This window comes from Xenopus laevis, chromosome 2S (assembly GCF_017654675.1).
Source record: "Xenopus laevis strain J_2021 chromosome 2S, Xenopus_laevis_v10.1, whole genome shotgun sequence".
In the NCBI taxonomy this organism is placed as follows: Eukaryota; Metazoa; Chordata; class Amphibia; order Anura; family Pipidae; genus Xenopus; species Xenopus laevis.
Window position 1 is genome coordinate 26,972,807 of NC_054374.1, and position 16,501 is coordinate 26,989,307.

Consider the following 16,501-nt stretch of genomic DNA (forward strand, 5'->3'; position numbering starts at 1 on the left):
CCACTGGGAGTCATTTCCCCCACACTAGCGGGCGCGCGTCTCATTATATGGCGATTCCCACGCCTCTCGTTCACATCCCTTTGAAGTACATAAAGTAAATAAATGGTGGTTCTGACATTGGAGTTTCCAGGTTATAAAGCTCAGCTCTGGCACCCTGGGGATCCCTGCTGTCACGTTCTTCCTTCCTCCCGCAAATTCTGTTTTGCTAAAATGCCAGCGCTTGGTATGTGCCCACAACCTGCTCACCTTTCTCTGATTTGTATGGACATTCGCATCAATATGGACAGTGTCAAACTGGCTACCAGTCTACCAGTAAAACTTCCGGTGGTCCAAGGTGTCAGTGGACCTCTTGCTTCTAAACATTTAGCCTATTTCATGATCTCCCATAAACCCCATTGTATCCAAATTACCCACATTTTTAAAAATGATTTCCTTTTTTTCTGTAATAATAAAACAGTAGCTTGTACTTGATCCCAACTAAGTTAATAATTAATCCTTATTGGAAGCGGAACCAGCTCATTGAGTGTATTTAATGTTTCCATGATTATCTAGTATGAAGATTCAAATTACAGCATTTTGGATAACAGGTCTTATACCTGTACCACTGATATACAGTATCTGCCTTTAATATCTCAGTGTCACTTCTTCCAGTATTCTTGGCATCTACCAAGTTCAAACCAAAGCTATGAAAACCAAAAATCTACCTGTAAATCAATTCTATTCACTATAATAAGGTTTATTGAACAGGGCCGGATGTAGGGATAGGCACGTGCCTTGAGTACAATGGGGGGGGGAATGAGCAGGGGACTGATAGTGGGTGGTCATGCATTCCAAGAGATGGCGGTATTAAAGTAGAACTAAACCCTAAAAATGTATGTGGCTAATATGCCATATTTTATATACTGAACTTATTGAAGGAGCCTAAAGTTTCAGCTTGTCAATAGCAGCAATGATCCAGGACTTCAAACTTGTCACAGGGGGTCACCATCTTGGAAAGTGTCTGTGACACTCACATGCTCAGTGGGCTCTGAGCAGCTGTTGAGAAGCTAAGCTTAGGGCTCGTCACTAATTATCCAGCAGAAAATGAGGTTGTCTGTAATATAAGCTGATATTACAGGACTAATTATTAAATTCTGTGTGACAGCAGCAGAAAAGAAGATGGGGAGCTACTGGGACATCTTTGGAGGCTCAGATCTTCCCTGCTAAATGGCTGTGGTTGCTTTGGGCTGGTACAGAAGTACAAAACATAATGTACAAAATTTCTACCTACTTTAGTTAAGCTTTAGTTCTCCTTTAAAACCCCCGAAGCATTGATACCCTATGTTACTTAATTGCCCAGCATTATTTGGGTTTGTAGACATAGGCAGGAATGTGCATCAGTTTTTTGGATAACAATGGGCCAACTTTGCTGCTGCTGGAGTAGCTGGCAGTTGGATTATCTTTCTTCCTTAATGCATCATTGGCTTTTTCGGCTAAAGTTTGCCATTATCGCCAGTCACACTCGATAGAAAACAAGGAAGGTTGGCTGACCTGTCGTGTCACCTCATGCCAAACACCCAGTAAGTACGAGATTCCCAACTGCTGGCTGCCAGGTGAGTGCTGATGAAGAGGCGAGATTCCTCCAGAGACCATGCTCGGGGCGTATCGGATGAGAGGAAAGATGAGTGTGTTAATGTGTGTGAATACAGGTGTTTCTCTACATGCTCTGAAGCAGCTCCAGGAACCAGATGGTGATTGTTTTACTGAAATAAAAGCCCAGAGAGCCCAACAGCACCGTGGAATGTGTTAGTGTCAGGGAGCCTCGTGTCACCTTCGCAGGAGTCTAAGGGAAGGGCGTCTCCAGGACCTCAAAAATAATGGATTATATTAATTACTATAAACCACAAAAAGACTTGTCATGTAATAGAGGATTTTGGGGTTTTTTGTATTAGTATTCGGATTAGTTCTGCAGATTTAGTCGTTCGTGCTTTTTATATTGGGTTGTTTAATAAATTAGAGTCGTGGTTTTAGAGAAAATGTATTTTTGTGGTTTCTAAAGCCACACATCTTAATTTACGTTAAAGTCCAATAAATTGTGCCCCCCCCCCAACGATGCCACGTCCCAGGCAAGGTACCCAGTCATAAACAACCCAACCAGCCGTGTTTGTCGAACACCGGGCACAAAGCAACGGAATTACAGCGAGTAATTAAAACACGAGCGTGTTCCACTCGTTGATGCATATTCTTTACCTCTTCAGTAACCGCGGCGACATCCAAAAATGAGTGTTATCGGAAAAGCCAAAGCGTGCATCCATTTAGACTGGTATTCATCAGAATGGCAATTACTCCAGGCATTAGTCTGTTTGTCATACTAATATTAGTTTTCATAATGGCGGCGGCAAGATGGGAGGGGGGGGTGACACGGTTTCAGCTGATAAATCATTGTTTGTGGAATAATGAGTCTATTCTAGATGGAACGTTAAGAAAGGGATAGGTATTTACTGTTTAAATCATCAGTTCTTCCTAATGTTGTTATTGGGGTTACAGCAGAGAAACATGATTTGTGGGGGTAACACTCGTCAGAATACAAAGGGTAACTAACGTAACAAGTGAGCAATCTCTTGCAGGTTGGCCGCATCCTATTAGTTCACTCGCAGGTTAATTGCTCGCTGATTACAAATTGCCGTAACCAAGGGGACAAGTTATTTTTATAGCCCCCAAACTGGTTTCTCGTTATATGCAATGAGAATTAGTAGGTTCATTAGTTCTGTAACGTGATGTTTCCAGTGTGGGTCTGGTTTTTTGGTAATGAGTGTTTGTAGCTATACCAATTTAGTTTGGGGGTATGGAACACGAGGACAGTGCAGGAGTGTGGGGGGCCTTTCGGGGCAGTGGTGGCAAGAGGGGTGTTGTTGGTCAGGTGGATGCATGGGGGTCGTTTCCCAGGGAGCAAGTACCCATTGAACTGGTTCTAGACACCTTATAGCAAACAATATCCGATAAAACTTTAAAACCTAAACTCAAAGGGTAGCTGTCACGTTAGGTTTCCAAACAGTGATTTCCAGACTTGTTTATGTGAAGCTCCCTCCTTGATACCCACTTCTTAACTGGGTCCCCCCTTAGCTCATAATAAGGTTACAGATATATGTGAACATCGCTGTATCCAACATTCAGTCATAAGTCTGAGAATATCTAGGACATCAAATCAACGTTCACCCCAAGTCTCGCTCTTATTTCAAGGAGGACATCAAGAAGTATAATAATTATCCCTAAATCTCTCCTTACTGACCTTAAGCCTGGGCCCCCAGTCAGCCCCACAGTTTGAGAAACACTGTTCCGATCATACGTGGAGCATGGTTTCTTCTGAGGATCTTCTGAGATAAAGCAATGTCTCATGACAGATGTACCAGACTTTCAAATCCAACTTTATAGCTGTAAAAACATTGTGTGTCTCTCAGCTTTGGGGCAGTACTTTCCACATCAATCTGCTTCTTCATTTTCTGGCAGTTTGGTATGCCGAGCTGATTTTGGATCTACCAACCTTGTCTTGAGGTAGAACTGTAGACCAGAAGGTGCCACGTCACCTCATTTGCAGGGTCTCAGAAATATTTGAACTCTGAGATAAGCATGAATGATTGGAATAAAGAGTGGTGGCCAATCTGACACTCAGTCCATGGACTGTTTAGAACAGGAGGATACCTGCTCGGCCCATGGGTGGAAAAATTTAGGTGCCAAGACCTCTTCTAATGGCTTTGACTTTTTATTCCATAGGTGAAGTTAACAGTATAGGGGACAACCACCATATCTGACCAGTTGCTTGGGAAAGCTTAGATTCTGTGACTCAAACAGTGGGTGGAATGGCTATAGCGAGCGAGTAGTCTTTAACCTCAGTCAGTAGGACACAGTCCAGGTATAGAGCATTTGCAGTAAGTCGGCAATATAGAATCTCTACCTACACATTAATCATTACTCTTGTTATTGAGAGAACAGCGTGTGTTTAACGTGTCCATTTTTGCATTTACTCGCCATGAATAATAAAATACATTAATGCATAATGGAGAGATAATTACACAGACGCAGAACAAAAGCTGGAGTGCCATAGGCAGGCCCATACCAACCAGCACTAGAGAGCGGGATATAAACTGACGCCTTTGAGTACTTTGTGCGACAACAGAGAAAGGGTCACTCTGTGTCGCTAAAGCGAATAATCTTTATTATTATACCAAATTAAATCCACTTACCTTTAAAATGAATAGCAATTAGTAATCAAAATCCTTTATCAACTCGTTTCACACTCCGGCACTTTATCTGCAGAGAATGACATAGAAGTATAAACTGTCTCTGGTTAACTGTTTCCTTTCTTGGGTGATACATGTTGACCGTGTATAAAGATCTGGCAATGGCCTTTCTATTAGTGGCTATTTATATGGTTATGGTTAGCCTCCCTTGGTGTCCGTGACACTTCACATGTTCAATGAGCTCTTTAGTGCTGTGAGTACCTACTGGGCATGCCCAGTGCTGGGTAAACCAGATTTATGTCCCTTTCTTAAAGGGATACTGTCATGGGGAAAAAAAAAAATTTCAAAATGAATCAGTTAATAGTGCTGTTCCAGCAGAATTCTGCACTGAAATCCATTTCTCAAAAGAGCAAACAGATTTTTTTATATTCAATTTTGAAATCTGACATGGGGCTAGACATTTTGTCAATTTCCCAGCTGCCCCTGGTCATGTGACTTGTGCCTGCACGTTAGGAGAGAAATGCTTTCTGGCAGGCTGCTGTTTTTCCTTCTCAATGTAACTGAATGTGTCTCAGTTAGACATGGGTTTTTACTATTGAGTGTTGTTCTTAGATATACCAGGCAGCTGTTATCTTGTGTTAGGGAGCTGCTATCTGGTTACCTTCCCATTGTTCTTTTGTTTGGCTGCTGGGGGAGAAAAGGGAGGGGGGGTGATATCACTCTAACTTGCAGTACAGCAGTAAAGAGTGATTGAAGTTTATCAGAGCACAAGTCACATGACTTGGGGCAGCTGGGAAATTGACAATATGTCTACCCCATGTCAGATTTCAAAATTGAATATAAAAAAATCTGTTTGCTCTTTTGAGAAATGGATTTCAGTGCAGAATTCTGCTGGAGCAGCACTATTAACTGATTCATTTTGAAAAAAAAAAATTTTTCCCATGACAGTATCCCTTTAAGTAATGTATTCCAAAAATTTATATTCCAAAAGTCCAAGCCCTGCCCTGGGAAATTGCACCGGATACACTAAGTACTGGCTTCAAATGTAGGGTTGTCCTACTGAATCTCTATCAGAATTCAGGATGGAGAGATTATTTACTTTAACGTGTCCGGCCGCACACGAGGGAGAGGGGAATGTTTGCACAGGAGAGAAGATTGCTTAATTAAAACCGACAAAGCTCCTTGATCATACAGAGTAATGGCAATGTAAAATGAAGGAGGGTTTGGGCTGATAATGAAATTAGATTTTTTTTGGAAGTTTTATGTATTGAACTTGGCAGCCTGCATGGGCATTGGATATTTGCTCCATGAGCAGTTGTTTAATGCAAAGTTATAGGGATCATTGTGTTTCTCCTACTCTCATTTCCCTACAGAAATAGGGATTGGAAGCACTAGATAGGTGCCTAATATATAGGGTTCTAATTTTTTTTATTGAAAACTTTAATAAATATGAACATAATGGAAAGTGTTGGAAGGGTAATTGCCAGCTCGACTGTGCTTCACTAGTGATGGGCAAATCTGTGCTGTTTCGCTTCGTGCAAAAATTTAGGTAACGGTGAAAAATTTGCTAAACGCTTTGAAGTCAATGGGTGTCAAAATAATTTTGATGCGCGCCAATTTGAACTCGAGCAACTATTCTGACGCGCGACAATTGTTTTTTTGCTGCAGCGGAATTTTCGCCGCTATATAAATTTCACAAATTTATTCACAAGCGGTGAAGTTCGCCGCGAATTTGTGCCTGACGAATTTATTCGCCCATCGCTAGTCATCACTTACACAATAAAATGAACATGCTAATATTTAAACTTCAGTTTCACCTTCTTTAAAACAATATCTTTCAATATTCAAATCCCTGCCCAATCCCCATGAAATTCAGCACTGGAAGACTAATTGATATTTACATCATTATATTACTGCCTGAGAGTTAAGAATGATTCTGAAGACCAAATTAAAAAGAAAATGCAGTTTGGTGTTTTCCAACAGGTTCTGACATGAAAAATATTCCCAATTTTGATGCAATAGACTTCCTAACAATTGATCAAATAAAAACGCTTTGTGTGTGCTGTGCTGCCAGTGAATGCAAGATGGTAGATATCAGTCCATTCGTTACATATTCATCCCTCCATATTAGTCTGAGTCCCGCTAATTCCCTGTGCAACAGATAAACCCATTGTGGCGTCTTTAGAAAAGACAATCTGATTATCTACCTAAAGGAGGTTTGGTTGCTGTTTCACTGGCTAATCAGCATTCAGTATGGAACCCCATCCATTGCCTTATGTGTGTTATATCCAGAGCAGCACAGTGACATGGAAATGACTTTCATTGCAGTTGGTCTGTTCTTCCTCATCCCTTATCCTGATAAAGGGAAACTAATCCTAATGTCTTTTGTAGCACAGCAGTGCTGTTTTTAATCATCAGCTTACTTTTGGGGTTCTTTAAGATTCTGATTCCTTCTTGGCACTTTTACTGCACAAGGGGGGCTCCATGATTTACTTCTTATCCCATTCCTTGGGGATAAGGCCTTTGGGGGGAATGCTGGGAGTTGTAGTTCAGTGTCGCATGGAGAGCCTGTAAACTTTGGAGACCCAAACAAGGACTATACACCAGTCAGTTGTTGGGGAAGCTCAAAGTCACCTCTATTCATTGTAGGGTGCCACCTATTATGTTCTCTCGATTCTACAGTTTGTAGATTTCAAGGCATTGTCGACACTTCTGATCCACACTAGGAAAGGGCTGAACACAGCTGCAAGAAGCACCATCTAGTGGTTGAAAGGGAACAACACAGGCCAACCCTATTATTAAACCTCAGCTATGCTATGAAAGGGTTAACTGTTAATAGGATAGGGTTATTTGATGGGAAAGGAAGCCATGAAGCTCTTTCTATATACAGAAACCCTCTTATACAGCAGAGTGAGTGCAGGATGGAGGGGCTGATCTTCGTTGGTACAATCATTACAGAGATAGGAATGTTGATTTTTAAAAGATTTCCTAAATTTCATGTTAGTTATTCTGCCTTTTGGAATGGTAAACATTTCCCTCAATCAGCAAATGATCTGACAAGTTTGTGCCAGGTACTAGTAACCCATGGAAACCAATCAGCAGTTATAATTTACAGGTCAACTGTTTAAAAGCCAATATCTAATTGGCTGCTGGACCTGGTGTGGGTGTAAAGTTTTGAGCTTTTATTGATTTAGCCCCATGATTGTGAATACAGTGTGGTGAAGGTTCTGACCCATCAGCTGAATCTCTACCAGTAACTCAGCGACAGCCTCCAAATGTTATAGAGTTTGGTACTCGATCTTTCCCTTTTAAGACAGGTGACTGCGTTTAAAGGGATACTGTCATGGGAAAACATGTTTTCAGTTCATTGTGGTGCTCCAGCAGAATTTTAAATAGATTTTTTTTATATTTAATTTTAAAATCTGACACATGGCAGGTGCCCCCAGTCATGTGATTTGTGATAAACTTCAGTCATTCTTTACTGCTGTACTGGAATTAGATCAACCCCCCCCAGTATTCCATCAGCATAACAATGGGAAGGTAACCAGATTACAGCTCCCTGGTAGATATAAGAACATCACTCAATAGTAAAAATCCATGTCCCACTGCGACTCCTTCAGTTACATTAAGTAGGAGAAACAACAGCCTTTCAGAAAGCAGTTCCATAGTGCTCTTTCTGAAAGCACATGATCAGACAAAATGACCTGAGATGCACCTGAACACCAATATTACAACTAAAATACACTTGGTAGGTTAGGAATACCATTTTACGTGGTAGAGTGAATTCTTTGAAGACGTAACAGTGTAATTTAGAAATAAAAGCTACACCATAGAAATCATGACAGAATCCGTTTAAGTACTACAAAGACTGGGTTAATTAAGTGGTGAGGCAGTACAAAGTAAGAATATTCATACCTTAATACATTCCTAAAGTAATCCCTAATCAAACAATAGACACATCTACCCCCAAACCTTTGGCTGGAGCCCTATAGTGCCTGCCTTAGGACTCCAGCACTTGCACTCATCAACAGCACAGCCCAAAACACATTACCCATAGCTGAGGAATAGGAACAGCCTAATGCACCTTTATTGTGTGATGCATGTCTATGTGATGGGGAATCCTTGCAGACTTGTCCCTTCACCTAGGCCCTTTCTTCTTTCTCTCTGTTCTGTATGGTGGGAAAATACAGTAGCTCAGTTGGTTAGACACATATGTCTAGACTTGGGCTTTCACATAGAACTTGAAATACTTTTTTTTCTCTTGTTATTTCATTTTTGTTGTGACAGATCCCCAGGGTTGCGTCTCTGCAGCAGCTTCAAGGGTTGCCATTTCTGGTTGCTCAGGCTGGAAGTAGAATGATCATTCCTTTAATTAATTCAGCGCACATACCATAGGTACCAGGGCTGCTCTTTCAGCCATCTCGCTAATTTGGGGAACACTAAGACAAGCCTGAAAATCTATCACACCTTGATATGCAGCTCCCAGCTCCTTATATGAGCAGATTTCCATAATTCCTTGCAGATGCAGTCATTACTTTGTTGGTTCAATCATGGGCAGGTAAATCACAGGTTATATACTGTATAACAGAAGTGCAATAAGTGTTGTGTCATTCTAAGAGCTTGAGTTCCACAGTGAGAAAGAACTGCACCAAACTGCACCGTGCACATGGTTCATAGCTAATGGCATTTCACTGGTCCCCTCTGTGTGAGCCAGTCATTGGCCTGATGGTTGAAAATGATGATGAGCCAGATTGGTTACACCAAAACTTGGTTCCTAAGTTTTATTGTTTGCCAGGAAACCCCTTTAAATAGCTACTGATAATATTCAGAGGATTTCCACTCCCTCAAAAATACATACCCCTCCTAAGGAAAGCTTTAGGCATTTACGTTGCGTTTGATGTTCCCATGAAGACAAGTGAGCTGCAAGTTGACTTGAGGGCCTCCATGGTCCTTGTGGAATAACTGTGTCTTGCAATTTCCAGGAGACTGTAACATTGAAAATAAAGCCCAGTGGAAGTGCCATTACCAGGACATGGGATCAGATGGCAATGCTTAGTACTGATCATGTTAATAGGTTTATAATATGAGACAACTGAGTCAACTGCAACTTTATTTAACTCAGCCTGTGTGTCTTATTTTAACAGTTCCGCCAAAGATCTCCAATATTTCTGAAGATATCACTGTGAACGAGGGCAGCAATGTGACACTGATGTGCATTGCCTACGGACGCCCAGAGCCTATGATTACCTGGAGACATCTCACCCCAACAGGTAGGAACAGCTCCCCTAATGTCTTAATGTAAGCTGTGAATCAGTTGCCGGTACCTGCGTGGTAACCAAAGAATCATTCTAAGCTCAGAATAAAATGTAACTCACTGATAATCCCAGAACTGATATCATAGCATAGACCAGTATATGGTTTTCAAGTTTGTAACCACTTTTCTCATTCCCTAAGCTGGATCTTCTTGCTGCTTTATCTATAATGGCCCAGAGTGCATAAAAGTAGCAAGGGGCCTACAACTTTACAGTATAAATGTCTAAGACGGGGGGTAAAACAAAACTGCCCCGGCCTCATGCAGGGCTGCAGTTGTAGAGGAGCAGAGGGTAAACGTGATTACAGTAGGGGAAGATGGAGACAGTACAGTGAGATGGAGACACAGGGGAAGGTAGAGCCAGAAGAACAAGGCGGAGACTGTAGAAGAATATTGAGATTACATTATGAGATGATGGAGACAGGTGTAGACCAGATAGATACAGTAGGTTGAAATGGAGAGAGTTGGGCAAGATGTAGACTGTTGCACAAGATGGAGACAGTTCAAGTAGTTAAGAACTGTAAGACATGATGGAGACAGCAGAACAAGATGGGCGTAGTAGGAAAAGATGAAGACATCTGGACAAGATGGAGACAGTAGTTAGAGATGGAGACAATAAGGCAAGGTGGAGACTGTAGGACAAGATGAAGACCGTTCACGAAGATCGGGACTGTAAGAATGGGGGCAGTAAGAAAAGATGAAGACATTAGGACCAGATGGAGAAAGTAGGGCAAGATGAAGAAAGTTGATAGTGATGGAAGACAATAGGGCAAGATGGAAACTGTAGGACAAGATGAAAACAGTTTAGAAAGATCAGGACGAGATGGAGACAGTTGGTAGAGATGGAGATAGTAGGACTAGATGCAGAAAAGAGTTCAGAAAGATTAGGACAGTAAAACATGATGGAGACTGTAGGGCAAAATGGAAACAGTAGGGAAAAATAGAGACAGTTGGCAAAGCTCGGGACAGTAGGACACGATGGTGACAGTAAGGGAAACAATATGTCAGCTTTTCCTATAAGTATAAATGTAATGATCTGGGCAATGATCAAACTTCTACTGTCTGAAGAGAGTGAATGTGGCATCTCCCACCCAAATGTCTAAATATGAGAATACTTGATTAGTGTAACTATATATAAACTTCTATACTACTTATTCAACATGATTGTCATTATGAGTACCTTTGTCAAAGACTGCACCAAAAAAATCTCTATATCTTCATATCTCTCACCCCCACTTTCCCGCATCAGAATGAAACATGTAGAAGTGCCACTAAGTTTTAAGATTCAGTACAATGTTCTGCTGGGTAATGTATGGGCTGCTAACTGACTTCCACATGAATCCTTCACAAAATTAAAAGTTGTTAAATTATAAAAGGATATATTTAATATTTAATACCTTCTTCTTACTCTGAGAGAAATGAACAATAGTAACGAGCACAAACGGCTCCAGCGGAACTTGACACTCACCATAATTCTATGTTTTCTGCCAAAGAAATTTGAGAAACGATTCTGTTAGGGCTGTGTAGTGTTAGAGCAGTGATCCCCAACCAGTGGCTCGTGAGCAACATGTTGCTCTCCGACCCCTTGGATGTTGCTCCCAGTGGCCTCAAAGCAGGAGCTTATTTTTGAATTCCAGGCTTGGAGGCAAGTTTTGGTTGTATAAAAACCAGATGTACTGCCAAACAGAGTCTCCTGTAGGCTGCCGATCCGCATAGGGGCTACCAAATAGCCAATCACAACACATATTTGGCACCCAGCATCTTTTTTCTTGCTTATGTTGCTCTCCAACTTTTTTTAAATTTGAATGTGGCTCACGGGTAAAAAAAGGTTGGGGATCCCTGTGTTAGAGGAACCCCACGTTAGGGCCACAATGTAGAATGAGGAAATTGTTTCAATGTTGCATCAACTTGTAGTTCCACTTCCTTTACCTGATGAGCTCTGCTTGCAAGTGATACATTTCTGATTAGAGATTGAGATGGTGTATTTATTCCTTTAGCTAGAATAAGATCCATAGACACCAGAACCAATCCATGTAGCCATTCTTCAAGAAACAAATGGGGTTTGAGTCTGGTGTGGGAACTACTTGTGATCTATGGTATGAATGGCAGGGTTCCTATTTTGCACTGATACCTTATCCTTGTCTGATTTTGATTGGTCTCAGTGTTAGCTTGCTGTTAATCAATTGCCTTTCCTGTAAGTCTGAGCAAAACACGAGTGATACAAGCTCCAGAGGTGTTTTACACACTGTGTACTGCTGTCTCCATCTTATCTTACTGTCACCATAACGTCCTATTGTCACAGCCATATAATCACCATCTTGTCTACTACTATCATCATATTTTCCTATTGTCTCAGTCTTGCCCTACTGTCCACATCTTATGCTACTGTCTTTAGCTCACCCTAATATCTCCATCCAGCCACAGTCTCCATCCGACCCTACTGTCTTTATCTCAACCTACTGCCTCCATCTTACCCTACTGTCTCCATCTTACCCTACTGTCTTTATCCTACTAAACTGTCTCCATCTTGCCCTACTGTCTCCATCTCACCTTACTGTCTCCATATTACCCTATCCATTTGCCACAGTCTCCATCTTACCCTGCTGTCTTTATCTTACCCTACTGTCTCCATCTCACCTTACTGTCTCCATATTACCCTACTGTTTTTATCTCCCCCTACTGTCTCCATCCTACCACAGTCTCCATCTTACCCTACTGTCTTTATCTCACCCTACTGTCTCCATCTCACCTTACTGTCTCCATATTACCCTATCCATTTGCCACAGTCTCCATCTTACCCTGCTGTCTTTATCTTACCCTACTGTCTCCATCTCACCTTACTGTCTCCATATTACCCTACTGTTTTTATCTCCCCCTACTGTCTCCATCCTACCACAGTCTCCATCTTACCCTACTGTCTTTATCTCACCCTACTGTCTCATCCTGCCACAGTGTCCATCTTACCCTACTGTCTTTATCTCACCCTACTGTATCCATTTAACCCTACTGTCTCCATTTTACCGCACTGTCTTTAGCTCACCCTACTGTCTCCATCCTACCACAGTCTCCATCTTACCCTACTGTCTTTATATCACCCTACTGTTTCCATCTTACCCTACTGTTGTTATCTCACCCTACTGTCACCATCCTGCCACAGTCTCCATCCTACTACACTGCCCAACTGTTTCCATCTTGTTCTGTTGTCTCCATCTTACCCTTTTGCCTCCATCTTGTCCTGCTGTCGATGTCATGTCTTACTGTCCCAACCTTTTACTCCATCTTGTATTGCTCTCTCCATCTTGTCCAATTGTCTCCATCTTTTCCTTTTGTCTATATATTGTTCTGTTGTCTCCATCCTGCCCTACTCTCTCCATCTTTCCACCCTGTATCCACTTTACCCTTTTGTCTACTTCCTGCTATTCTGTCATGATCTTGCCCAAATTTCACCATCTCATCCTATAGTGTCAGTCTTGCCCTATTGCTTAGGGTTTCACAGTTCTTCTGTTCAAGTCTCATTTGTGGTCCCCTTATCTCCTATACAAGAAACTACTCTTGTGTTACTAATATAGTGATTGTTCAAAAATAAGCCTTCACCTCAATTGAGTGGAAGGCTAACCTGAAGAGCAAATAGGAAATCTCTGCAAATCTTTCCCTAACTGACCCTCAGCTTAGGAACATCTAAAGCTCCTGCCCCAGGCCCCCCAAATGGGGGCACCACTGCCCTACCATGTGGTATATAAGATAAAAGATGAAGGTTTTAGCTCATCATCTGCTATAAATTCCTAGCAGCAGACAAATACTCAAGGACATTGTATCACATTTTAATGAACGCAAATCAACATATAAATGTTCTGATTATAAACGGAGTTCTGCCAAAAGGGATACAACCTCTTTAAACATTCTTGTGCCCCTAGCTGGTGATTGTTATGAGCAGTGTATGAACCAATTTATCTTCTATTAAGTATCAATGAACACAGGAGTCTCATGTAGTGTGTGCACAATAAATTGATCGAGGGTTATATTGAAACTCCAGTTGCATCATGGGAGAAGCAGAGCTGTTTAGTGATGAGGGTACACTTTGGGTTTTGAATGTTAACAATGATGAATGTTATCAGTGAATTCCTTATAAATAAATATCCATGGCAAATATAAATGTTGTTAATCTGAGATATAACTTTTCAAAGCCCAGCTCAGATTTGCTACAACCAATCAGCCAATAATTGGCAGCTGAATGGTATTTTCGAGCTGAATTATATCTGTGACACTAATTACATATTTTCTTATTAAGGAGCTGCCTTTTATTTAAGTGATCGGTAAAAATTTAAAAAGTGCTCATTGTAGGCCCAGGAACAGTATTTAATTGCCGGAGAAGCCAAATGAAAGATTCCCCATTGTTTTTTCGTTAGGCTCCAAATAAGCCTTTAAGTCAAAACAATCTGATTTTTTTGAGCCAAACCACCAGGCGAGACACTTTAAATTGGAGCTAACGTGAGCGTAATGATAACCCAGAAACCCACACAGGCTTTAGTAAATAATTTATTGGTGTTCCTAAGCAGCTGGCTCACACCAGAGTTGCTGGTAATTACCTCGACCCACACTGAGTGTGAACTTTGAAAGTAGGACACGTCGTACTGGTGATGAGATTCTTACTGGTTCCCAGCAGGAGAATGCTCCAGGTATCCTTCTCTGGCTGATGCACAACATCAGGAAAGAGAGGGATTTGTAATACAGGTTTATACAGTATACAAAGTGCAGAAATATAATTTTTTCTGGTATAATGGAAACGGCAGGGTAGAACATTGGGCCCAATAGTACAGCTACAAACATAACATATGTATAGCACGTCTGTGTTATACCTTAACATTTGTGCCTTCAGGCCATTATATGTAGTGATGGGCGAATAAAATTGGCAGGCGAATTAGTTGCAAATTTCCACGTTTCGGCGCCAACGAATAAATTCGTGAAACTCCTACGAAATATCCTCCACTTCAAAAAAATTTGGGCACTCGTCAGAATAGTCGCGTGCATAAAAATTGTTGCACATCAAAATTATTAGGATGCCCATTGACTTCAATGCATTTCGGAAATTTTCCGCCGTTTCGCAAATTTCATGTGGACAAATTCACCCATCACTAATTATATCCCCAGATCATCAGGTTGTACCCATTGCTAAATACTGTAGAGGAGTGTTCTTGTACATGGGGCCAAAACAAGTCTGAGGACTCAAATTTTGGTGCTATTGCCTTTGGTCGTGTTTTTGCCTGTTGTATTTGTTCTCTTGCTCTTTCAGAGTTGCTCCTGTATCGGTTCTTTGTGCTGGTGATTTGGTCATATCTCTAAATTGGGTGGGTAGTGTTGTGCTTGACCCAAACTGTAGGTCTCCGCACCAACCTTCCATTATGTATCAGTGAACACAGCATATATTGTGTAAGGTTTTTCTGATACCTCCTTCTGAGCCCTCTAGCTTTAATGTAGATATAATAAGGAGGAGCAACTTGTGCACCAAAAAGCTTTTCATTGGTCATGACATGTTTCAAGTGACAAAGCCGTAGGCTTGTTATTGCTGCCCAAGTTTGCATTCTTGTCTTGGTTTTGTGTGGTGGTCCCTCTTCATCTTGATTTAGTCTTGCTCACTATAATTCTTTCAGCCCTGAACCGTTGAGCATGGTCTCCACTGAGCCTTGTATGTATTATGGTATCCAGTTTTGTCTAGTTTTGGACAATAAAGACTTGTAACCTTGATTGCAAATCCAGACAATACCTAACGTCATCATCTTCAGTCCTATGTCTTAATTTTCTCATCCTAGTCTGAAACCACTAAGCCCTACTCTCATACTCATACATGGACCAGTCTTTGTCTTGAGACCCGTATGTCTCAGTCCTGACCTCACTTTGGTGGACTATATTTTTGGCTTCATTCCTCTTTAACCTGAAATCCTTGTTGCAGTTTAGGATAAGAATCTATTTTGGCCTATAGGGATACCCGCACTTTAGGGCATTTGGATGAGTACTACTAAAATGAAGAAGAAGAAGAAAATAAATCAGTTGGCATCTGCCCATCATCAAAAATAGTTTAGGTTACATCCCAAAAATATAGTGTAAATTGAATGAATTATCATTATCTTGTTATTGTTATCTTGGGGTGATGGGACTTTGGAGTTTGAGGGGGTTTGGGTTGTGGTATTTGCTCAGCAATGAAGCTCTGGCTACAAAATGTTATCAAAAACATCCTGAGCACCGGTGTAGCCACAACAGTCAGTGTTGTCTTGTGTAACAATTGATTTCAGATGATGTTTATGAGCATGTTGGGGTGCTGGTATATTCCCTATCCCTGGCACACACATGCAACTGAAGAGGGCATTCTTTCTCTCTACGCTGATGAAATAGTAACCTGGCAGTCATGTAGAATTTCGAGAGCCTGCCATTCTTCCAGGTTTTTGGACCAAAGCAAAAAGAGTTTTTGTTTGTTAGAGGAATGCGGCTATTGTCACTAATTGAGTGTTTCATACAGCAGCCAAAGTGCTCTTCACTGATGGGGCGGAATTCTGCCACAACTTATGGTACTTGGCCCATTTTCACTAAATGCTTTCTCACTTCAGCTCATGCTATCTTACCCTTTTAACTGCTCTGTGAGATTTGCCTTCTAAAGAGAACAGTGTTTCTATGGAATGCAGAAAGTATTAACAGAAAGGGTGGAAAGGTGGGTATATAAACTGATGAAGCAGCCAGGGGGTGCACCCTGGAGGAGGCTGGAGTGGAGGTACTATAAAATGGGTTGGGAGGGTCCTCGGCCCATAAAGTGCCCAAGAAGGCCTTTGTTTCGCTAAAGCAATAGATACTTTTTCAGAAGTCAGTCATTCCAGGGAGTGAAAATGTCATATTGATATGTCTTTTGTTATGGTTCTCTGTCTACTTGGTGGGATGGCTGCTCTTCTGGAGTACCAGTTCTATAACCAGAATACTAATATATACA

The 16,501-nt window shown here is 41.3% G+C and overlaps 1 protein-coding gene across 9 annotated transcripts in view; it reads left to right on the plus strand.

Moving 5' to 3' along the window:
* The window catches only part of LOC108709279 (limbic system-associated membrane protein), a 1,032,477-nt gene that overhangs the window by 907,649 nt on the left and 108,327 nt on the right, over window positions 1-16,501 (plus strand). For all 9 annotated transcript variants that reach the window (XM_041583499.1, XM_041583497.1, XM_041583500.1 and 6 more), the window contains one exon: window positions 9,362-9,487. In XM_041583499.1, the coding sequence (XP_041439433.1) occupies window positions 9,362-9,487 (126 nt within the window). The remainder of the gene's footprint in view (window positions 1-9,361; window positions 9,488-16,501) is intronic.